The 26581-nt window shown below is 36.6% G+C and overlaps 1 protein-coding gene across 13 annotated transcripts in view; it reads right to left on the bottom strand.

The window, feature by feature from the left end:
* Positions 1 to 26581, bottom strand: part of nrxn3a (neurexin 3a) — a 182758-nt gene that overhangs the window by 10501 nt on the left and 145676 nt on the right. For 7 of the 13 annotated variants that reach the window (XR_009067144.1, XM_057859332.1, XM_057859336.1 and 4 more), the window contains 6 exons: positions 25370 to 25489; positions 21947 to 22128; positions 20519 to 20687; positions 18380 to 18469; positions 13087 to 13382; positions 9574 to 9667 (listed from right to left, as the gene is read on the bottom strand). Coding sequence is in view for 9 of the 13 variants with exons in the window: in XM_057859332.1 (XP_057715315.1) it covers positions 9574 to 9667; positions 13087 to 13382; positions 18380 to 18469; positions 20519 to 20687; positions 21947 to 22128; positions 25370 to 25489 (951 nt within the window). In the remaining 4 variants the exon portion in view is untranslated. The remainder of the gene's footprint in view (positions 1 to 9573; positions 9668 to 13086; positions 13383 to 18379; positions 18470 to 20518; positions 20688 to 21946; positions 22129 to 25369; positions 25490 to 26581) is intronic. The other 6 variants (XR_009067146.1, XM_057859334.1, XR_009067145.1 and 3 more) reach the window with 3 other exon arrangements.

Below are 26581 nucleotides of genomic sequence, written 5' to 3'. Positions count from 1 at the left end.
TAGAGAGGAATTGTAATGGTTTGTTTTGAAGGTGTGTGGCTTTAGTTTTATTGATTAGGGTTGATACACTGCCCTCTAGTGGAAACAGTGACTATGACCTAACTCATGTAACATAACTGAATCCAGCTGCTCCCTGTTAAGACCAACATAATGTTTTTGTTTGCTAATATGTTTTTTTTTTTTTAATGAATTTGGAATTTAGTTTATAGGTATATTTAGCAGTTTTAGTGGGAATATGTGTTTGAACGATTTGTTAAGAACATTGTAAAAAAAGCTTAAACATTTTATAGCATTTTAGCTAGCGGACTTTTGCTATACAAGTTAGACAATTGTTCTTTTGTTGTACTTAGATCCTCATTTATTTATCTATTTTTTATACCGTTTGAGGCTAAGATCAGGTATTTTTGATTGATTTTTAATAGGGCTGTCAAAATTATCGCGTTAACGGGCGGTAATTAATTATTAAAATTATTCACGTTAAAATATTTGACGCAATTAATGCACATGCCCCGCTCAAACAGATTAAAATGACAGCACAGTGCAATCTCCACTCGTTACTTGTGTTTTTTGGCTGGCGCTTGGGTGCGACTGATTTTATGGGCTTCAGTACCCATGAGCATTGTGTAATTATTGACATCAACATTGGCGGGCTACTAGTTTATTTTATGATTGAAAATTTTACAAATTTTATTAAAACGAAAACATTAAGAGGGGTTTTAATATAAAAATTCTATAACTTGTACTAACATTTATCTTTTAAGAACTACAAGTCTTTCTATCCATAGATCGCTTTAACAGAATGTTAATAATGTTAATAAAAATCATTTATTGTTATAATAAACAAATACAGTACTTATGTACCGTATGTTGAATATATATATCCATCTTGTGTCTTATCTTTCCATTCCAACAATAATTTACAGAAAAATATGGCATATTTTATAGATGGGTTGAATTGCGATTAATTACGATTAATTACTTTTTTAAGCTGTAATTAACACGATTAAAAATTTTAATCGTTTGACAGCCCTAATTTTTAAATGAAAGTGCAATCCTGCATAGTTTGAAGAAACACTTGGGAATCTTATTTTATATTTCCATTTAATGCTCTTTTGAAAGGGCTATCTTAGCAAGCCTTTGTTTTACATCTCAGAAAATTTACTCTGCAATGCATTAAATGTTCCTAACCCGATTACTCATTAGTCGAACTAACTAGTTGATAGATTAATTGACTACTAAAATAATCAATATATCAGATTTTTTTTTCAGTGTATCCAATCTACAAAAGAAATCCGGAGAACATATTGCACCAGTCGCAGGGTGCGACTTATACTCAGGAGCGACTTATGTGTGAAATTGTTAACACATTATTATATCATTTCACATGTTATTTTGGTGTTTTGAAGTGACACTGATGGTTTGGTAAACTTGTTAGCATGTTCTTTATGCTATAGTAATCTGAATAACTCTTAGTAGCTATGTTACGTTAACATACCGGCCACGTTCGCATTTCGTTGTTCATGCATCATGTAACATTATCAAACTGCACACTTATTCAGCATGTTGTTCTCGATTGTATTTTTATTTTAAATTGCCTTTCAAGATGACATATCTATTCTATGTGTTGGATTTTATTAAGTAAATTTCCCCCCAAAATGCGACTTATACTCCGGTGCGACTTATATATGCTTTTTTCCTCTTCGTTGAGCATTTTATGGCTGGTTCGACTTATACTCAGGTGCGACTTATAGTCCGAAAAATACCGTAAGTATTCAAATCATGCATTTTAAAAGACATTTTACCCCCCTGATGCCTGAATATACATTTAACAAATAGAGTGGACCCTCATGATGCAAGCATTATAAAATAAAATATAAGATATATAAAAATAATAATAATACAAAAATAAAAGTATAGATATACAATTAATTAAAAATATAATAAATTTTATTTTAATTCAAAAAAACAATAATTATTATATTTCAAAAATATAAAAGGAGGAATTATGGATACATTCCTTTTTATCCATCTATCTATCTATCTATCTATCTATCTGTCTGTCTGTCTGTCTGTCTGTCTGTCTGTCTGTCTGTCTGTCTGTCTGTCTGTCTGTCTGTCTGTCTGTCTGTCTGTCTGTCTGTCTGTCTGTCTGTCTGTCTGTCTGTCTGTCTGTCTGTCTGTCTGTCTATCTATCTATCTATCTATCTATCTATCTTTTTCCCAAAAATGTTCTTTAAAAAAAATTTTTTTTTTTTTTAGTTTTTTAAAATTATCATTATTTTCATGTACTTGTATATTCCCTCAGTGTTTTTTTTTTTTTTTTTTTTTAAATATATAATGTACAGGCCAAAAGTTTGGTCACACCTCATTCAATGCAACACAAATGAAAGTCCCAACCCCATTGATAAAGCAATAAATTCCACAAATCAACCCTTAAAAGGCATACCTGTGAAGTCAAAATCCATTTTAGTATTTTAGTAAAGTAATCAGGGCAATTGGTGGCTACTTTAAAGATACTAGAATTTTAGACATGTTTTTCGTTTTTTCACCTTATTTTGCTAAGTACATAATTCTACACGTGTTCATTCATAGTTTTATTACCTTCAGTGAGAATTTACAATGTTAATAGTTATTACAATGTAAATAGTTATGAAAATAAAGAAAACGCACGAATGAGAAGGTGCGTCCAAACTTTTGGCCTGTATTGTATATATTTGATTATGTAAATTCAGGCATCAAGGGGATAAAAACAACAGCCCATTAATGTTGATACACTGTAAATATATAAAAATTAGCTAAGAAAATGGGCGTCTACGCATTATAGTTAGTGTACCTGTTCAATCTGTCACTGTCTGTCATTCTCTGTCTGTCATTCTCCGTCTGAGACTCAGACAGCTCTGTTAAAGCTTGTTTCTCCAGTAGCTGCGCATACTACAGTGCGTATCCAATGCATGAAAAGTAGGCGGGACAATCTGAGATACTTGTAATTGATTGGCTAAAATAGTACCGGCATTTAAAAAACGTCTGACAACGGCTTTTACTGGAAACTTTTTTTCCCCCCACATCATTCTCTTACTACACATTGGAAAAATGAAATTTGGTTAGTATGAAATGAAATGCTTTCTAAAATAATTTTAATTAATAAAATCAAGTATTAGGTTGTCTTGAACATGACAAAAAGGGGTGTGTTGACCATTTCCACTGCACATTACATCATGTCATGTAAGATGAATGTCAAATAACAAGTGTATATCCAAGGCACAACTTGCATGTTTAAAAGCGACGACCTGAATTTTTATACATGAACTGTCAATATTTAATACCGCTTTTTTATCCATTATGTTCGCCAACCCATGTAAATATTTAACTTATTTTGCTGCCATTGACGGGGCGAATGAACGACGTTCATTCACCCCTCCCAGTCAAAATGGACTGGTGGTCTCACCCTGTCAATGGCAAGTAAACTAGGGCTGCCACAATTGATTGACTAATCGATTAGCAAATGAATCGTCCCCTAATTTGATAGAATCCAAAACAGAGTTTAGCAAACAAAATTGTCTAAAAAAATTTTCAAGCCTCTAAATAAAAATTCCTTTTCATTTTTGTTTCCCTTAAAAAAATACAATAAATATTATCTTTTTTAATTTATTCAAATTTGTTTTTGTACCCTCCCACCCTTTTTTTTTTTTTTTTTTTTTTTTTTTAAATACGTGGAAAACAATATTATATGTATTTACTAAAAAAGAGAAAGCATAAACATTCTATTTCTGTATATTTATTCATTTATTTTTATTCATTTACAAATTTTAATAACAAAAAGGAGGAAAAAAATGAATTTAATAAAGAGAAACAGCAAACAACAAAAACTAATTCTAGACTATGCAAATTTTACATAAATTTTTTTTCGCCATTTCCATGCATGTGATTAAGTAAAAACAATGGGAAACTATCCTTTTTTAGTTTGTTAATTAAAAAAAAACCTTTCAAGGACAAAAAAAAACTGTAAATATGCTGAATTTTTGGACTACAGAAAAAATATTACATACATTTTATTTTGAATCACGTGCTTTACTTTCGCGAGCCACAAATTATTTTATTTAGATATTTAAGATTTTACACCACTAATTTGATATGATATTGCTCCATCAAAAAGAAAAGTAAAAGTCTACAACACCCAACAGATTATGGATACACACTGTTAATATAGTTTCCTTTGACATTCATACGCATTTAACTCAGGCTTTCTGGACTGCTTGTAAAGTTGGAGGGAAACATTTGAGAAAAATTCCATTAGATGGCATTGATTTAAAAAAGCTTGTGTTGTAAGAGGACTCATTTTTGGCTTACGTTTTTTTGGGGTATTCATTTATTTTGATAATGTCAATTTACATAAATTGAATTTCTCAGAAAGTTCTGAACTCCTGATTTATTACCAATTACATACAGTACCTGTCAGATTAATTAGTAGTGGTTTATTGGACAAAGCTCAACTTCTTATTGCCAATGAAAAAAAACAACATTCCCCCCCATCCTCAACAAAAGATGCAGTGCAAGTTGCTGCTAACAATTAAGGCTCAGTTTAAGTGTAATGAACCCTTTCATGCACAAATTATGATTTTTAAAAATGTTTTTATTCAATTCATATAGGACATTAGTCTCAAACTTGTGGCACAGGGGCCAATTGCAACCCCCGGGACCCCATCTGACTTTCAATTATAGTATCAGCGTTGCCTGCACATATTTTGCGATGGGCAATATAAAAAAAAAATCGATTCATAATTTTAAATAAAATGAATGATTGAAATATCAATTTAGGAAATAAAAAGAAATTCTAAATAAAATAAAATAAAATATAAAATCGATTCATAATTTAAAATAAAATGAATGATTGAAATATCCATTTTGGAAATAAAATAAATTCAAAATAAAATAAAATCAAATATATTTTAAAAACTTCGTAATATATCGAAGAATAAAGACATAAATTCAAATAAGTGTGGCTCGTGTTTATTTTGCTAAAGGAATTGTATTCATTTATTCATTTTTGTTTTGTTTGATAAATCTCATTCACTGCTAGCTAAATTGGCACCCTTGCAATTCTGTCAGATAATGCTCAATTTCTCCCAGAAAATGATTGCAATTACAAATGCTTTGGTAAAAATATCTTCATTTATTTTGCTCACAATGAAAAAACGCAAAAGAGAATGGGAAAAAATTAAATCATTATCATTTTACACAAAACTCCAAAAATGGGCAAGAAAAAAGTATTAGCACCCTTCGAAAAATCATGTGATGCTTCTCTAATTTGTGTAATTAACAGCACCTGTTACTTACCTGTGGCACATAACAGGTGGTGGCCATAACTAAATCACACTTGCAGGCAGTTAAAATGGATTAAAGTTGACTCAACCTCTTTCCTGTGTTCTTGTGTGTACCACTTTAAGCATGGAGAAAAGAAAGAAGACCAAAGAACTGTTTGAGGACTTGAGAAGCAAAATTGTGAAGAAGCATGAGCAATCTGAAGGCTACAAGTCCATCTCCAAAGACCAGAATGTTCCTGTGTATACCGTGCGCAATGTCATCAATAAGTGTAAAGCCTATGAAAAGATACTCTATGGTAGGATACCCAGGAAGACCCCACTTCTGATCCAGAGACATAAAAAGCCAGGCTGGGGTTTGCCAAAACTTACCTGAGAAAGCCCAAAACGTTTTGGAAGAATGTTCTCTGGTCAGATGAGACAAAGTAGAGCTTTTTGGTAAAAGGCATCAAAATAGAGTTAACAGGAAATGAAACGAGGCCCTCAAAGAAAAAAACACAGTCCCCACAGTCAAACATGGCAGAGGTTCCCTGATGTTTTGGGGTTGCTTTGCTGCCTCTGGCACTGGACTGCTTGACCGTGTGCATGGCATTATGAAGTCCGAAGACTACCAACAAATTTTGCAGCAAAATGTAGGGCCCAGTGTCAGAAAGCTGGGTCTCCCTCAGAGGTCATTGGTCTTCCAGCAGGACAATGACCCAAAACACACTTCAAAAAGCACTAGAAAATGGTTTGAGAGAAAGCACTGGAGACTTCTAAAGTGGCCATCAATGAGTTCAGACCTGAATCCCATAGAACAGGGGTCCCCAACCTTTTTTGCACCACGGACCGGTGTTATTTGGGTCTTTTTTTTTCACGGACCGGTGTTCTGACAAATTTTGCAACCCATCAAAAATTGCAACGATGCGGTTCTGCGCATGCGCGTAGCGTTAAACATAGCCGCAAAATGCGCAAATGCAGATTCCGAAGTAAACACTACACACTTTCTTGAAAGAAAGGAATATTAACTTACGTTTGATCATGGAAGGACTTGTAGAAAAGTTCTCCTCAGATTCATCCTACCATGTAAACTGCACACAACAACTGCACACCGCGCTCACCATTAACGACTTTGCCTTGTCGTTAAACATTAATTAAGAAGTCCGCTTCACAAAGATACGATGTTGGAAATTGTAGCAAGGTTTTCAATGCTCTTGTCGCGGGGTCAGGATATTCCAGAATGACTTTAATCCAGAACCTCGGTAGAGTCGTTGTCCCAAATGTACGTTTAATAAGGTCGCCGTCATTTGCGATCTCTCTGTTTATTCACAAACGGGTCACGAATCCACTCCTTCGCAGTTCGTGGGTCTTCGAGGTTGTAGGCTCTTCAGGTGCCTTTTTCGCCGTAAAAATATTCTTTTCGTCGTTAAAATATCTCCAAAGACGTCTGTTTTCCAGTTATCTTCGCTCGTGTGGGGGCTAATTATTTCCGGGAACAAATGTGCTGCGCCCGCGGCCTAGTAATACGCTATTATCGAGGACAAGCGCACATAGATATATTATATACACAAACAAGATGTACTGCTAGCAGTCCAATCAATGGACTTCTATGACAACACTGTAATCTATCCCGTAGTATTATATCTAGAGTAGACAGAGATATTGGTGTGTTAAGCAGGGGCACAGGGTTAATTCGGCCAGAATGCGTGCGTTATTAAAATACTATTTCTGTGAGGCCCGGTAGCAAACGCGCCACGGACCGGTACCGGTCCGCGGCCCGGCAGATGGGGACCCCTGCCATAGAACACCTGTGGAGAGATCTGAAAATGGCAGTTTGGAGAAGGCATCCTTCAAATCTGGGACCTGGAGCAGTTGGCCAAAGAAGAATGGTCTAAAATTCCAGCAGAGCATTATAAGAAACTCATTGATGGTTACCGGAAGAGGTTGTTCGCAGTTATTTTGTCTAAACGTTGTGCAACCAAGTATTAGGCTGAGGGTGCCAATACATTTTTCCGGCCCATTTTTAGAGTTTTGTGTAAAATGATAATGATTTTTTTTTTTTTTTTTTTCATTCTCTTTTGTGTTTTTCATTGCAAGCAAAATACATGAAGATATTACTACCAAATCATTTGTAATTGCAATCATTTTCTGGGAGAAATTCTCAAGCATTATCTGACAGAATTGCAGGGGTGCCAATACTTTTGGCCAGCAGTGTATGATCTCACATAGCACAATTCTTTGGCTGCCATTGATGGCAGTAGATGTCCAAACCATTTTAACTGGGAGGGGCTGGAAGCATTTGAATGATCCCCCCAGCACCTCCCAGTTGAAAATGATCACACCTCCATTGCCATCAATAGGTGTTTACAATATTAATTTTCCTCTTATACTAACTACCACTGCACGTACTCTGTGACGTGGGCAGGCATCGAATGGGTTAAGATCAAGATAACTTTTGAAATGATGTCCCCTGAAGTAACCACTGTCCCTGAAAGGTTTGAAAAATAAATAAATAAATAAAATTACATTGTACAGTATCGTGCCAAAAATGAGTTCCTACGTTTACCATCACACACACAAGAAGGATTCTTAATTGCCATCTTATGAAATTGATCAATTGAGGACGGGACAAATGGTTAACAGAGAACAGTATCACTAAACAATTTGATGAACAAAGAAAAAAACACACACACACAAAATAAAGATAATGCAGGGTTTGCATTTGATGTTGCTGTGACTACAAAACTGTTTTTCAGCTAAAATGCAAATGCAGACAAAGCAATTTTGACAATTATCGTCATCAAAAAAATCATGCAAATTGATGAACAAACTTCGTTCTGAGCAAAATGAAGAGTATTACAACCTTAGTACCAGTCATTAAAAAAACAAACAAATAAATAAATAAGAAAATATATAGACTTCTTTAAAATATGTGTTCAATTGTAGTACAGTTTAAGAATGTAGGCAAAATTTGCAGTTGCTTTTTCCGCTCAAATTAAAGCGTCATCAATTGAATTTATGACTTTAGTGTTTGTAAAATATTCATTTGCTTTGAAAAAAGGAATGTTTTCATCTGCATGCTTAAAAAGCGAAAGCAAAAATATGAAAACGATGGACTGCAATGATGTAATGTAGTACGTATTGTAGTGGAAGTAAATGATAGTACGTGCAAAGAAGTAGCAGACTGACAGTTTAGGCTTCATCACCAAATTTAAATGGGTAATAAATACTGACTGAGCAAAGAAAGAAAAGATGAACAGAAAAGTACATTTTGAACCAACAGAGCATGCCACTGTCAACATCAAAATAATGTCAGGGTTAGGATGGCATGAATTTCTGTGTAAAAATGATTGGATGACAGGGGCCCTGTCTTTGTCTTTCTTCACAAATTCCCATGAATTTCAGAAAACACAGCAAGTCATTTACATGATGATCTCCTGCATACTCTTTAAAAGAAATTGGGAATGGCCAACTGTTTGTCAGCCTGATTATTTGTCTCACAAGAGAGAGAGAAAAAACATATCACCTTAATGAGCACTTTTTTTTTTTTTTAAGTTAAAGCAATAATTGTACAATGTGGAAATTCCCAAATTCTTTCAAATTTATTATCTATTTGTGAAAATGCTGCTAAATTGTATATATGTATTTACTATTAGGTGCAAAAAGACAGAATAACAAGTATGCTTGGAAGCAAAACCCAAAAAGGAAATATACACAGAAATTCAATGATATCTGTTCTCTCTGTTCTCTCTCTCTCTCGCGCGCTCTCTCTCGCTCTCTCTCTCTCTTTAAAGCAAAATTGCAAGCATCTAAATATGGACAATTAAAAATGTGCAAATGAAATGATTAAACAAACAACAAAAGTCAATGGAATTCCAACGAAAACAATAAAATGTACTGTTTAAAAAGAAGGATCGTGATGAATGGCAGCATCACTGGCCTGTAATGGTTCACTTTTATACAAATTTCACACATTTGGGATGTACGCACTCACATTTTTTTTTTTTAAGATAAAATTTCATCAGAAGAAATTTGTATGAGTGTATGTGACCATGTTGACCACTTTTTTTGACCCCATGTGCAAGTGTAGTCCATGGCAGCAATGACTCTTTTGAATACTAAGTACTTGTAACAAGCTCTGAATTAGCCAGTTGAATTTTTTTCAAATGAAGTTACACTTTGTCTAACCATGGGGATGTGATGCATTGAGACTGCCATCATCCATACTAGTGTTGATGCATGAGCGCACATAGAAAGCAAGCAAATGCAAACTAACCTAGCCCACCTGGATTACCAGTTTCACACTCCTCTAGGTCTTCATCGTCACTGGAACACTCCGCAGATGAAACAATTTCATCTGGTGCATGCTTCTTGATCACAGGTTGATTGTAAGGCACAACAAATACCCCCGCAGGCCAAGACGCAGTCAAAAAAAGACAAAAAAAAAAAAAAAAAATCCAAATTATTTCATAGACTTCAAAAACACCTTTTTGCTCAAAGTTAGAGCTAAAAATGTTATGCATACTATTACTAACTAGGAAGATGATCATGACTTAAACTTATTTTGTTCCTTTTTCAAAGTGTTCATAGTGTTCAAATAACTAAAGACTTTACAGGCTATACACTATTGTCCTTCTAAAAAAATTAGCATATTGTGATAAAGTTCATTATTTTCTGTAATGTACTGATAAACATTAGACTTTCATATGTTTTCGATTCATTACACGGAACTGAAGTAGTTAGAGCCTTTTATGGTTTTGATATTGATGATTTTGGCAAAAAAGTCAAGAAAAACCAAAAATCCCCATCTAAAAAAATTTGCATATTTCATCCGACCAATACAAAAACGTTTTTGTTTTATACAAAAAAAGTAAACCTTCAATTAATTATATCAGCTATGCACTCAATACTTGGTCGGGAATCCTTTTGCAGAAATGATTGCTTCAATGCGGCGTGGCATGGCAGCAATCAGCCTGTGGCACTGCTGAGGTGTTATGGAGGCCCAGGATGCTTCGATAGCGGCCTGAAGCTCATCCACTGTGTTGGGTCTGGTGTCTTTCAACTTCCTCTTCACAATATTCCACATATTCTCTATGGGGTTCAGGTCAAGAGAGTTGGCAGGCCAATTGAGCACAGTAATGCCATGGTCAGTAAACCAGTGGTTTTGGCACTGTGAGCAGGTGCCAGGTCGTGCTGAAAAATCAAATCTTCATCTCCATAAAGCAGATAAAACAGATGGAAGCATGAAGTGCTCCAAAATCTCCTGATAGGTAGCTGCATTGACCCTGCCCTTGATAAAACACAGAAGACCAACACCAGCAGCTGACATGGCACCCCAGACCATCACTGACTGTGGGTACTTGAAACTGGACTTCAGGCATTTTGACATTTCCTTCTCCCCAGTCTTCATCCAAACTCTGGCACCTTGATTTTTGAATGACATGCAAAATTTGCTTTCATCTGAAAAAAAAGTACTTTGGAGCACTGAGCAACAGTCCAGTGCTGGTTCTCTGTAGCCCAGGTCAGGCGCTTCTGCCATTTCCAGCACACGCCTGTGCACGGTGGCTCTGGATGTTTCTACTCCAGACTCAGTCCACTGTTTCTGCAGGTCCCCCAAGGTCTGGAATCAGCCCTTCTCCACAATCTTTCTCAGGGTGCGGTCCCCTCTTCTGATTGTGCAGCGTTTACTGCCACACTTTTTCCTTCCCACAGACTTCCCACTGAGGTGCCTTGATACAGCACTCTGGGAACAGCCTATTCGCTCAGAAATTTCTTTCTGTGTCTTAGCCTCTTGCTTGAGGGTGTCAATGATGGCCTTCTGGACAGCAGTCAGGTTGGCAGTCTTGCCCATGATTGCGGCTTTGAGTAATGAACCAGGCTGGGAATTTTTAAAAGCCTCAGGAATCTTTCGCAGGGGTTTTGAGTTCATTCGTTGATTCAGATTATTAGGTTAGTAGCTTCATTAGAGTACCTTTTCATGATATGCTATTTTTTTGAGATAGGGATTTTTGTTTTTTCTTGACTTTTTTGCCAAAATCATCAATATTAATACAATAAAAGGCTTGAACTACTTCAGTTGTGTGTTGTTATCCAAAATATATGAAAGTCTAATGTTTATTAGTACATTACTGAAAATAAGGCGAAAATAAGGAGGCGACAATGACACTAATGGGCCATTTACATGGTGATGCTGTGACACCAAGGGGCCGTTTACATGTTGACTCTCCGAGAATACGAAAAATTTCAAATTTGCATTTGCGTCTCCTTTTGAACAATGTTGCAATTCCGCATGAAAACGATGTAGTATTCATGCCAGGGCCTAGGGAGCAGTGCAGATTTACAGGGCGACAGAGAATGATGCACTTCGACCCCACCAAGCTCCCTCAGCCTGGAAAAAAATATGCCCGCCCACTCAAAGCACTGTCATTTTTCTTTTGTTCAAAAAGGCACAAAAATTGAAACGTTCAACATATTTAGTTAAAAATATTAAAACAGTAAATTAAAGCCGACATTCTGCCATATTTGCTGTTTTTAATGTTTAGTCGCACCGCTGCGCACGCCCAATATGACGTGTATGAGTGCTGATGTTAACAGCGCGGTCTCGCCCCGCAGGAGCCTTTGATAGGCATGCCAAGGAAGCCCCCCTCAACCCCCCGCAATCGGATTCTTCCACTTTGGAGGCCGGATTCAGAATTTTTCGTCTTCGCCGACACCATATGCACGCGAGGCGAGTCCGCTACTCAGTCATTGCGTCTTTGTGTTGCAGAGTTGCCATGTAAACTGCCCCCAAGACGCAACGATTGTGTTGTGGAATTGCCTCACCTTTACATGCTGACGGCGAAAACAGAAGGCGAAGTAGCAAACTTTTAAATACGGCCTCCAAAGCGGAACGATTCGATTGCAGGGATTGCTCTACAACCATATGAATGGAACGCTCTCGCTCCGATGACGTCAGCACTGGCACAGGTCACTTTGGGCATGCCCAGTCGCTGCTAGTAAACATTCAAAACAGCAAACATGGTGGAATGTCAGCTTTCATTCACTGTCTTTATAATATTTTGAATGCAAATATATTTTATGTTCGCATTTTTGTGCCTTTTGAAGCGAAAGAAAAAAACGCAAGGACGCGGGTCACAGAAGAGCATTTACTGCCAGCCTCTCCCAGTTCAAATGGATTGGACGTCTAATGCCGTCAATGGCATCCAATGAGTAATATAGATTATTATTTCATGAATATGGCAGTACATAAAAAGAACTTAATAAAAGTCTGGATTTACTACTTTTGAATCCATCTACAGAATACGATTAATCGCAATATATCGCACGCGATTAGTTGTGATTAAAATTAGTAACCACTGCCCAACCCTCTGCTATCCTCTTTATTTTTTCATATTTTACTGAAATTAAAGACAACCACTCCCATTTAAAATATTTTTTAAAAATTAAATAATAATAATGATCAGACTATAAATAATTTGAACTAGTTATTGTTTTTTTTTTTCAATATAAATTATTATCCAACAACAATAGCTTAACATTTTTTATTTTTATTTTGTTTTATTTTTTTAAAGAACTTTAACTCATTGGCTGCCTTTGACAGCGCAAGACGTCAAATCCATTTTGATTGGGAGGCACGACTCAGCATTTGTTCATTTGCACCTCCAAGTAAAAATGGATATGACGTCTTGCATCGTCAATGGCATTAAATGAAGAGCATTCACATCCGGTCCATCCAATTTAAATAAATTGGATTCCCCAGCATGTGTACTAGGACGTATTAAATCCGTACCGTTGAAGAAGATCTGTGTTTCCTTGTGGTGGTGGTGGACATCATGGTAGTCGTCTCAATGAAGGTAGTGGACACATCTGAAGGCATTGCAGTGGACTTGGTAGAGCCACTGGGAACATCACCAACCAGTCTCACGCTCCCATTAATCTTGATGTTAATGTTGCTCTCAGCGGCCATGTTTAACACCTTGAGGCCATTGTAATAGAGACCAGATAGTTGACCCTGAAATGGCCTCCCACGATCACTTCCACCAATCCCAATGGTGGCTTGAGTGTTGAATATGGTTAGCTGTCGTCCTAGAAAAGATATCAGTGTATTTTAAAGTACATTTTCAAATGTCAAATAATCCATCCACGAAAAATTCAGAAACATTTGCTGACGAATATTAGTTTTATAATTTAATATGGTTATAGTAAAGTATTGTATAGTCCTTTTACAATGTAACTGTAGATATACTCAAAAAGAATTTCCATATAGATGTAATAATTTAGATAACAAATAGCTCGAATAGCTTGAAAAAGTCAGTTTTTGCTTGTTCTTCCCTACTGATTGTCACATTCTGTTGCTGGTTAGATTTTGTTGTGTGGGTGTGGGCGTTCCCATCATTGCACCTGCAGCTAATTCCAGCACTCAACATTTGTATATAACGCCGGCGATCCAAGCATACGTTGCCGAGATATTTGCTTGCTTTTCGCCATTTGACACCAGTACTTTCGAGGCTCATTGGATTTGCTAGTTTATGCGTCAGCTGTTTTTTCGTTCGGTGATTCCTCTACCTTGTGCAGGTATTGAGTGTGATTATTTGTGTTATCTTGTTGGCTCGCTGCCCACCGCTTAGTTTAGTGTTATTTGATCCCCGTCGACCTTTTGTCACGGACTCCTTTTGTTATTCTCCCTTTTTCCGCAATCACGTGTTTTTTAGTTGTATTAATACCCCCTTTTACTATTCCCTCTGTTTCTTATCTGCTCTTTGGTCCAATCTTGTTTTCCGCGTTCGCGGATCGTAACACTGATGACCAAATTACAGATCAAACTTCAATTTTGTTGTTTTTAAAAAGCAACTGTTGAAAATACTTCAATGGTTTTCAAACAGGCCCGGAGTCGCTAATCGGGAGGATCGGGACTTTTCCCGGTGAGCCGACCTGATGTTTAGGCTGGTCGTAACATACATTTTTAATGAAGCTGTCAGTTAAACTCGTTAATAACGTCATTAACACAATCCCCTCTTTGTGTGATAAATTATGACCCTTCTAGCATCCCGTAGTTTGGAATTCAAGACCCACGCGACGTACTTCCAATGCCATCAGCTCTGTATCAGCCTGTTGACTTGATCTGATAAAACTTAATTTTGGGTTTCAATGGCCGAAATGTGGCACGTGAGGCAGTGTGACGAGTGTGAACCCATCTGGCTGTTGGTGCGACCCATTATGGTTGTTTTCGAGCAGGTTTGAAGGAAAGTACAGATATGAACCTACTGGCGTGTTGGGCAGCTGAAACGTAATTTTGTCTTATTTTTTAGACCAAAATGTGGCACTCTTGTCATTTGTTACTGCAATGCACAGATACAGTAAACTGTGAATGAACATGTAGAATGAAAGAATTTTAATGAGAGCACCACTAAAACCTCCAGCATGGAGGTTCCAGGCACATCGTGCTTCTGTCGTGGTAGCCCAAAGCTCACTATTTTTGGGCACAAAGACAGAGGATTGGGTTGAAATCCACGTTCTCAGGCAAAACATATTTTTGGCATTTTAACCCAAAACAATGGGTGGACTGATAGGCTCGAAATTAGGGTTGGGAATCTCTGGCATGAAGCCGATTCGATATTTATCTAGATACACAGGTTAAAATTCGATTCAAAAACGATACTTTTTTATGGCCGAGTGATTCGATACGATTCAATACAGTTTAAGAACGATACGGTTCGATACAGAGTGAAAACGATACGATAGTAAACATTTGTTGTGTGTGTTCGTACAGTATTTTAAACATATAAATAAGACCACATTTCTAATAGCAAAATTAAACAACAAAATTTCATACCAATGTTATGTTTTATTTTTTTATGAAAAAAAAAAAATAAGGCTTACTATATGACCCTCATTTTGTTGGATGGGATTGATAATAAAACTCCAGTGACAGAACACAATAAAGTGCCGTAATTCAATTACTGTATTTCCTGGTGTTTTGAACACAACAGGTAAGTAATTTAAGTGCAAACTTTCAACGTAAACATCTTACACACAAAAAATATTAATTATATGCAGCAGCTCTAGAAAAAAAGAATTAAACCTGCAATGTTATCATAAATAAATAATAAATTATGCTATACCACTGATATAACTGGGGGAATAAAAATATGGCATTTTAGACAGACGGGTCAATAATCATTACTTTAACCTTATACACAGCAAAGTCTTTCACTTGTGCCTGTGTTTCCACATTTTTTACCCCTCATCACTGTCCATATCTTTTTTTGAAGTGCAGATTTTTTCTTGAGGAAGCTCAACTAATCCACATGACATGTTCATGTTTAAGTAGACTGCGTTTCGTGGGAAAAAAAATCCCCAGAGGGTCGTGCTGCCCTTTCCACCATTGTAGCGGGTTATTTTTCAGGGTTAAAAACTCACGATCTCTGTACCGCTCCACACTTCACACTAGCTCTGTTCCATGCGAACAGATCTGGCTGCCTTCATCACTTCAAAGTCCAAATTTTGTTTTCCTGGGTGCGTTGAAAATCAATCGCTGCACGTCTCTGGCGTGGTGCTCAAATTGTCCATTGTTTTAGCATGTTGCTTCGTTGCCACTACTAGTTTCGTTTTGGGCTGTGAAGAAAACGCTACGGAGCGTGCGTTACAGTGGTTTTGTTAGCTCTCGCGTTGTTATGACACGCCCGTGACGATCGGGTAATGATGGGGACTAGTAGTGGTTCTTCTGAGGCAACCACGACCGTGAGTTGTGCTTGTCCATATTATATCATGCGTGCGGTCTCAATCTAAGTGCGCTGTGTGGTGAATGACACAAGCGCAGCATGTGAAGTAAAAGCTAAATTATTATCCCATTAAGCAATGCATTGAACTAGGCATTAGTTGTGCTCGCGATAGCCGAATTCTATCTCTACTATCAGTTCATTGAATATTTAATGGCTAATTACTGTCGAATGGTAACTTTACTATCGATATAGCGGTATCTCTCACCCGTAAAACTGGATATCCGGTCGTATCGGTTTATCGTTCTCAAGCTTACTCGAAATACCCTCAAATGCACAAACCAACAACATTTTATATGTCAATTTGCATGTAATGGCTCATCTCAAGCAGCTCCTCATAACTGTGCTGATTCAGAAGATTTTTCAGCTTATTAAAACAGCAAACTTAAAAAAAGAAGAAAAAAAAATTGAATACGATGAAAAGCTTCGGTTTTGTACACACTTGCCACATGCATAATTCAAAACACCTGCCAAACGTTCCTGAGCCTTTAAAAAGTCAGTCTAATATATAAGATAAAATTAAAGACAGTACCCAAAAAATAAAATGATAACTCCACACAGAACCGTGCTTTAGCCCTTGATCTCAGAACTTTCAGCGGACATGCTAAGCACTCTTCCTCCGTGCCTGCCTTTTTACAAGTTATTTGAGGAAAATTCATGTTTAATTTGTCATTACAAGTGTAAAGTAAAACACCTTTCTGTTTCTAATGAGGTTTAAATTTGATGTAAGCACATTGATCAACTCCTGTGCTATTAGGTGTATTCAAAAATTAAAATACAAAATTTTTGCATTTAAAAAAATGCCCTTAATCGCAAGTTTAGTATTGACAAAATGCGATTAATCGCGATTAAACATTTGAATCGCTTGACAGCACGAATATTATTTTTATTATTTATTTATATATTATATTATTATTATTATAACAACCATATTTCAATACGGTAGGTCATGATATAAAGTGGGCCGGTCTGTGGTATGAAACTCCTGGGGTGAAAATGAGTCTCACTCCGGCCCTGTTTTCAAATACAACATGCTACTTGCAATAAATGCCACCTTATATATATGTATATGGCGGAAAACACTCAGGTGACTTGAAGTTCCGCTCTGAGACCCCCAATTTAGCCAACTTTCAAAATTGTCCGATATGCATGTGTGATACATCATTGGAAAGCTTAAAATCTCAGTTTTGGGGGGGGAAGAAAAATTTTGAGCAGGAGGGCATTTTTTAGAAAAAAATATTTTTTAAACAGCAAACACCATCTGGAGGTGAGAGCACGCGAGAACAGAATTACAGACGTCATGACTTTAACGAGATATTATCGCGTACCTACTTTGTATCGATCCAAAAAACTCCATGTAGCATGTATCACTGAGTGTCAAGACACAGCTGTGAATGGCCACAGCTGGATTTTTTGGGGATTTTATGGGTGAAACATGATAATATAACAAGGGTCGTGATGCAGAAATCGCAGACATCAAGGAGTGGTTGAATTTTCTTTTTCATATATTTACCATTTTAACCATTTTCTTCCAACTTTTTTTTGTTTGGATCAATTATTTATCATCTAACATATCGGAGAAAATACGACAGCAACAAAAAAAATACAATAAAGCGATAGTTATGAGGTAGATATCCGTGACTTTTTTTACAGACGCCAATTTTTTCATTGTGACGTAATTTGTTTAAAAGTTTAAAATATGTGAGTAAATAATATTTTAAATTCTTTTTTTTTTTTTTTAACGAAATATGAAACATCAATGAATGATTCTAAGCTAAAAACGACAGACATTTTGAATAATAAATATAATTAATAACCTTTGTTTTATGGGTGGGTTGAAACAAAAGCGGTTGCGTGACGTCTGTAAACGGGGGTTTTCAGGGTAAAACGGACAAATTAAAAATAGTTTGGGGGTTTAATGTGCCATGAATCTGCTATGGCAGCATATAGACATATTTTTCTTCAAACACAACAGTTGTTTTAGCTCAAAATACAGCAGTTTCTTTTAAAGAGGAGTGCAAGAGCAGAAACTGCTTTTTCAGTCTTGCCTGTGTTTTCCGCGATATCTATGCTGAAAAACTCAGAGTCCTTTCAAATGAGGAATTTATGTGGATAAAACAAACACATGGCAAATTGAGTTGGCTGAGATGGTTCAATACACATTTTGATTAGACCAGTACCACCGGAAATTCAGACCTAAGCTTTGGGGAGGGCGGAACAACAAGCAAATGCACTAATCATGTGGAATAGCCAAATAGGAGTCAGGTGAGCAAGTACAAAAGAATATGAAATGTGTGCAAATACCTTTTTCTTGTAGCCATTCTTCTACCGGCTTGGAGTATTTGAAAGGAATTTTCTTAATGACCATTGTAACACGTTCAACGTCAGTGTTCCCTTTAACAAAACATTTGAAAATATTTAGTTTTTATAAGCCTTGAGATATCAAGACATTCACTATAGGTATCTATGGGGTACATCTTTAGACTTCCTCAAGGTCACACACCCGTTGCAAGTGACAATTATCGTACAAAATGGCACTTTTACTTAGCTGTCGATGAGGGTTTACTCAAAAACCTATTGGAAATGTAGTAGGAAATGCTGTCAACGTATTTAAGTGCTGTTGTCACAATACTAAAATTTTCAACTCAATATCGATATTCGAAAAAAAATTTTTTTGATACTACACAATAAAAAAAAAACAACTAATAAAAACCATAGACTTCATAATGTATTGATGGGTCAGATCGGTCATGCACTGTGTCTCGCATTCAAGTAAGGGGCCGCCCACATCAAGAGGAGCAATTCATAAACACACGCACTCAGTGATCTAATGCCGGATTTCTGTTGAAAAGGTGCGAAAGCTGTACCCTATACAAACAGGAAGGACTGTCTCAGGAGTGATTTGTTCGAGGATTCAAGGTAATTATTATACTTTTCGTACCATGCATGCATTATAACACATTGTAAAATAACAATCAATGGGAGAAATTAGCCGCGACTGCATTGGCATCATAGTTCGCAATATAGTAAAACAAATGCTAACTGCACGTTTTTCTGCTTTTAACCAAGAATCAAGGCTGTTTTACGTCCATATCTATAAAGAATTCGGGGATTTTAGCATTTATTCACAAGAAATTTTTACCTGAAAAGCTCTGTTTACCGCTAGCTACATTCACTAACAGACTAGCATTGTATTTCGACATATTTATGTAAAATAAATGCTAACTGCACGTTTTTGTGTGTGTGTGTGCTTTTAACCAAGAATCGAGACTGTTTTACGTCCATATCTATAAAGAATTTGGGCATTTAAGCATTTTGTCACAAGAATTTTCAACGGAAAAGCTCTGTTTACATCAGGTGGCCGCTAGCTACATTAACTAACAGATTAGCATTGTACTTCCACATATTTGCGTAAAATAAATGCTAACTGCACGTTTTTTGTTGTTGTTGTTGCGTTTAACCAAAAATCGAGACAGTTTTACGTCCATATCTATAAAGAATTCGGGGATTTAAGCATTTCTTCACAAGAATTTTCGCCGGAAAATGTCTGTTTATATCAGGCGGACGCTAGCTACATTTACTAACAGACTAGTATTGTGCTTCGACATATTTACGTAAAATAAATGCTAAGTGCAGGGTTTTTTTTTTGCTTGAACCAAGAATTGAGACTGTTTAACGTCCATATCTATAAAGAATTCGGGGATTTAAGTATTTTTTCACAAGAATTTTCGCCGGAAAATATCTGTTTATATCAGCCGCTAGCTACATTTACTAACAGACTAACATTGTACTTCGACATATTTATGTAAAATAAATGCTAACTGCACGTTTTTTTGTGTGTGTGTGCTTTTAACCAAGAATCGAGACTGTTTTACATCCATATCTATAAAGAATTCAGGGATTAAGCATCCGTTCACAAGAATTTTCAATGAAAAAAGCTTGTCTGTGATTCCACTTGGTCAGCTTTGATGGCCTCGCCAACAATGCAGGCCCCCTATTTAACGGCCCCGTGCCCCGTGTCCCGTCAATACATTATGAAGTCTATGTAAAAACTAATTTAAATTCACAGTAAAGTTTGTGAGGTGAGAGTTTATTCATCCAGCTGCTGTGAATTTAAATGAGTTTCTCATTAATAAGCGTTTAATCTATTTGAAGTCAAATGGATTAATCAACTAGCGCCTTATTTGAAAATGATAAGTTAAGCAGGTTCTGAACAAGCCATGATAGCAATGACATTACAGGTGAGTATACAGTAAATAAGTATTAAAAGAAAAAAAAAATGTTTTTTTTCCCAAAAACTTTGTTATCAGTACAGTATCGGCATTGGCTGATGCCACACAGCCACGTGTCAGAATTGGTATCGGGAGCCAAGAAATGGTATCGGTGGAACAAGAGCTACAAATATGTTTCAGTTACTAAATTAGTAAGGTTTGTGGTTTTTACCTGGGAAGTGTTCATTGATGGACCAATTATCAACCTGCAACGTGGCATTACCACCATTCCTGGTGAAGCGGACCACGTGGTACTTTCCATCATTCACGGGGGTACTGTTCTCCTGGACACTGATATCCACTGTTCCAATGTTGAAAGTCACGCCAATTTTACCTTGTTGCTAAAAGGAAACAAACAATGAAGTTCATTTTTAATAAACACTGTTTTGCCATTGGAATAAAACAGTTATGTGATTAATTGTGTAGTTTATTGCTTGCTGTAGAAATTAAAGGACTTGTTCTTTTTGTAGTGTCCACCAGAGAGCGCTATGAAACCATTTACTTGCCCATGTACAAAAATTGAGCTTGGCGTCTTCTCACATGGTGACTATCACATCTACGGCATAGGCATAATTTATTGTGAGCATGGTTGGGTTGGTTGCGACCAACTAAATAATCCAAACTAGCTACCACAACTCCTCCAATTTCATATCATATCATAAATATCTAAGAAGAATTATTTTTTTTATAATGTGCAATAAATTATGGCCCTTCCTTCACCCTGCAGTTTGGAATTAAAGACAAGTCCCACAAAAATTGACACCAGTTCTGGGAGAGATCGGGAAATTTCTTTTTTCTTTCTTTTTTAAAAAAAAAAAAATCTTTAAATGTGTATTTTTATCTAGAATTTTCCAACACTATATTATTTTGTCTTTTCATACTTATTTTCTATTAATATTATTATTATTATCATTAGGGTTGTCTGATATTATTGGATAGCTGGATAATATCGGCCGATTTTAAAATGATATCCTATAATATCGAAGTCGATTTTTCATTATCAGTTTTGGGCCAATATGTAGAAGCCTTCTGCCTTCTGCCTTTGTTGAAGGGCCGGTAACAACTTAGCATAGCAGTTATGCTAATTGACCATTAGATGTCTCCAAACTAAGATGCTTGGGATTTGTTTTGTTAGCATTACCATATTTAAAGCACCCAGTTGGGCTTCACAATACATTTAGCCATGATATGCTAAGCCCTTGACCGCATATATCGGTATCGGTTTGATATCAGTATCGAATTTTTGGAGTTGGACAATATCGGGATATGCGTTATCAGTTAAAAAGTCATTATCGGACATCTCTAATTATTATTATTATTATAATTGTTTTTATTTTTATGTACATATGCATTTCCCCAAAGCGTTTTGATGTTATATTACTCATTGGCTGCCATTGTCGGCGCTAGACGTCCAATCAATTTTTCCTGGAAGGAAGCAAATGAACCAGTCAAAATGGACTGGATGTCTATCACCGTCAAGAGCACTGTTTGAAGAAGAGCATTCACAGCCAGTCCTTCCAGTTAAAATGAATTGGCTTCCTTTATCCTTGGAGTACACGTTGACCACACGTTAGAGAAAAAGGAATGACTATGAACTTACTATATGCAACATTAGGTAGTCCCCCAGACCAGGTGCGCTGTCAATCCTGACCAGGATGCCATCTTTGAGTGAGGTACTAAAGCCAACAGTCAGCCTGTCAGTCCTGGTGCTTGGTCTTTCATTGGCTGGCCACTTGAACGTTATGAGGCCCCCTCCTTTGCCGAAGATATATGTGGTCCCAGCTGAGCATAGCAGGAGAAATTTTAATGTTAAACCTTAGCAATATTACAACGGGAGGATAGTCAGTGTTAGTTTTTATCATGGGCTATGGAGGCAACCATGCAGGGTAGCATTGACGAGGGACAGATGGTGATTATTAATTAAAAAAAAAAAAAAGATTTAAAAATAAGTATATATACAGTATTTATTATAAGGAAAAGGATTAGGGCCTGTGAAGAAATGAAGAACATTCGGCAGGATTCTCAAAGTGTGTGTTGTGGTAGTAAGAAATTGAGGGAAATTGATATTGAAAACATCTATTGACGGCAATAGAGTCCAGTCCATTTCAACTAAGAGGGGCTGGAAGCGATTGAGCGATCGCCCCTTCCCAGTTAAAATGGACTGGACGTCTATTGCTATCAATGGCATCCAAAGAGGTAATCTATGTGAGGTCACAAGAAATTTATAAAGCGAAACAAAAAAATAAAATAAATACATACACTCATAAATATACAGTGCCCACACTATATTTGAATTTCTTTCTTGTTTCTTGTTCATTTCTTTATTCTTTTTTATTTTCAGTTTTTAAAAAAATGTTTTAATTTTTGGCATTTTTTTTTTTCCATTAATGTTAATTTATTTAGAATTATTTATATTTTTTATTACTCATGTGTTTTTGTTTTTTTTTTCATTATTCAAATCAGGTCTGCCCAAGTCCGATCCTCGAGAGCTCCTATCCAGCTTGTTTTCCATGTCCCCTTCCTTGAAAACACCTGAATCAAATGATCAGCTCATCAGCAAGCTCTGCAGGAGCCTGATAATGATCCTGATTATTTGAGTCAGGTGTGTTGATGGAGGGAGAAATGGAAAACAAGCTGGATAGGGGCTCTTGAGGACTGGACTTGAGCACCCCTGATTTAAATAATTGATTTTCCCCAAAATGGATCCTATGGATTCATTGGTTTTCTTTAAAATTATTCATATACCATCTTTTCTGCACTAAAAAGCGCACCAAAAAGCTTTCAATTTTCTCAATCGCCGACAGTGCGCCTTATAATCTGATGTGCCTGATATATGGATACATATTGCTTAATCATGGTATGACATACCGTTTAGCGCAGCTTTATTAGGTGGACACATTACACAACCCCAATAACTACTACTACTACAAGTACAGGTAGTCCCCGGGTTACGAGTTCTGTACCCCTAACTACGCCCCAAATCTCAACATAACTATCCAAAAACTACGTCATTCTACTGTCCTCGCCAAGAAATCGGAGCCAAGTCCTAGCTAGACAGCGAGCTAAGCTCTGAAATGACGAAGGCAGACATCCGTGTGGTTGGCTGACTTTATTCAGCTGCTTATGACAACAACACATGCAGATTGAAACTAAAATAAAGATTAAATTAAATGTATTTCATCTTCAATAACAGGAATTCAAATTTGTGTATATAACTAGCTGCACGTACAGCAATAACAATCCACACAAATGATTAGCATGTATCAGTTAGCATGAAAAACACATAAACTCGCCCCAAATATTTGACCACAATTAATAATGCACAATAAATATGACAAAAGTGACACATACACGTGTTACCTCCGTGGATTCTTCAAATCTGTGCGCAGGCTTGCAGGCTTACCCTCCCACCCATTTACTCGGCTGTGTGGCGACTAAATGCACTCTTCCTCATGTGTGCGTGTGCCCATGTGCTGTTCTTAGTGTGCGCAAATATGTTTGTCTTCTTAGTGTGCGCAAATATGTTCGTCTTCGTGTGTACCTGGGTTCTTACTCACGTGCCATTAGTACTATCTGCTCTACGCTTCCTGCGCTAAGACAAAAGCATGCATCACATAACAAAAGTCAACATTATGAAAAAAAAAAAAGCAAAGAATCACGTAAGTCGGGTACGTCGTAACTAGGGGACTACCTGCAGGTGTGGTGCACCCTGTATGTGAAAATAGTTTTAAAATAGACCATTCATTCAAGGTACTCCTTATACTCCGATGCACCTTATAGTGCAGAAAATACGGTATATATTTTTGTAATTGCCTAAAGCTAAATATGTGTGGGCAACACTATTACTACAAACTGTGGCCGCAAAATGTTGTCCCATGGGCTGCAAATGGCCCCTGGGCCGCAAGTTTGAGACCCCTGCATTATATGAACAATAAAATTATTTAAGAAGAAAAAAAATCTGAATTCTCACTTTAAACTTAGTTTTCTGATTTTAAAGCCAGAATTTTGAAAAACTAATGATAGGACACCTTTACTACAAAAATACTTGTAATCATACTGTAAACAAAGATTAAAAAAAAGAAAAAACATTTAAAATTCTTTTGTTTGCTTTTAGATGAAATATCAAAATTTAAATCTTTAACCCAGGTGAGGACAAGCAGTTCAGAAGATAAATGAATGAACATTCGGATTACCTACTTGTCAAGGCATGTGGTAAAAGTGGAAGTCAAATCAAAGTATAGTGTCAAAGTCTTTCATGAATTTTCAGCCAATAAAGCCCCAAGGGTACCTTTTAACCATTTGTTTTTGCTTCTCATTTTGGAAAATAAAAATCAGCAAATGAGCCTAATTCCGTTTTTTGTTTTTATGTGTGTAGGCAAAAAACGAGAAATTAATCGTCTCCCTTTTCCCGATTAATAACTGGTAATTCAATAATGGAAAATGAGCCTTAATCCATGTTTCCAATGTCATATTATTGAACTGAAGTTGGAAAAACAAAATACGCCCAAAATTTGTTTTCCACCAAGTTCGCTTTTACAATGAGCCTTGACCTGGAAGACGTTCTTTTTAAAACAAGATGAACAAGACCCTGCTACAGCTGCATGAAATGAATTTATAAGAGAAGAATAAGAACAAGAACATCGTCTTCCGGGTCAGGGCTGATTGTAAAAGCAAATGTTGTAGAAAACACAAATATTGGACGTATTTTGTCTTTCGACTTTAGTTCAATAAACTGATATTAGAAAACGGATTAAACCCCGTTTTCTGTTATTAAATTAGCAGTTTTTAATTGGGAACTGTGAGACGATACATTTCTCTTTTTTGTTAACACACATAAAAACAAAAAACGGAATTGGGCTTGTTTTCTGTTTTTTGTTTTCCAAAATTAGAAAGAAAAACGAATGGCCAAAAGGTACACAGACCCCCCACTATATTTTATCATTTGAATCAGCACGTCACTTCTTCTAATCCGACAAATTCGACTGATTTTGTCCCTCATATAAAAATTGTAACATGTACTTACGATCATTGCACTGTGTCCCAGTGTAGGAAGTCATGGAGCAGTCGCATGTGTAGTTCTCCCACTGCTGGATGCAAATACCCATGTTGGCACAGGAGTCCTCCTGACATGTGGTGCTGGGACCTACAAAGTTCACAAGCCCCCACAGTCACATGGACCCGCACACAAATCATAGAGATCTGGACTGAACCGAAACTCAAGTGGTCTTGATTGGCACTTGTACCATTTAGAACAGAGGTGTCCAAACTTTTCTCCTCCAGGGCTACTTTCAAGAATTCAAGGGACAACTTGAAATCCTTTGATAACAATATACGGTAGTACCTTGACATACGACTGCATCGACATACAATCCTTTCGACATCGGACGTAAAATTTGACTCTTCATTTGTCTCGACATATGACAACATGCTCGAAATACAACGATTTATGACATCGTCGCAATTTCATTGTTTTCTCGCAAGACGGAAGCAGGGCAGGTTTCTTGTGAGAGAAATCAACATGAGTCCTGAGAAGATTAGTGCAGGTTGTGAAAAAAGGAAAAAGGTCACGCTTACACTTGAAAGTAGGAACGAAATTATTCGTTATTGTTATTATTATTGTAACATCGAGAAGGAGGTTGCCAGCTTTGTCAGGTTTTTAATCATTTATTTCAGAACTTGTGCTACACGAAGTAGCTGACGCCAACAACAACAGAACATGAAAAGAGAAAGTAAAAACTCTACCGCACCTCTATTACTCTGTCGTCAGTCACCTGGTGCGTTCAGGAGCAGCATGCAAAACACGACCGCCACATCAGAACCCGATTTGTTGCATTATTATTATTATTATCCCGAATTGTATTTATAATTTATTTGTTTTGCTGTTTAATTGCTGTTTGTAATCGTACCTGCAGTTTTTATTAAGGATTTGGCGTAGGTTTTTGGATTGTGGAAGGATTTAATGAAATTTTAATGTATTCTTATGGGAAAATCCGGCTTGAAATACGACCATTTTGACTCACAAACCAGGTCCTGGAACGAATTAAATTCTTATGTAGAGGTACCACTGTACATTGAGCACCAGTATGTTTAGAGCTGGCCAAATCTTTGGATGATACTTTGAACCATCAAAATGGCCCATATTTTTTGTTGACTGTCATTTTCTTCAACTAAAAAAGCTTTCTAATTGTACTTTATATGATCCATCCTATGTCTATTTTAAAAAGCGAGTTCTCTG

The sequence above is a fragment of the Corythoichthys intestinalis genome, chromosome 15 (assembly GCF_030265065.1).
Source record: "Corythoichthys intestinalis isolate RoL2023-P3 chromosome 15, ASM3026506v1, whole genome shotgun sequence".
NCBI lineage: Eukaryota > Metazoa > Chordata > Actinopteri > Syngnathiformes > Syngnathidae > Corythoichthys > Corythoichthys intestinalis.
Note: the sequence above shows the minus strand (reverse complement) of the source record. Positions and strands in the feature narration are given on the sequence as shown.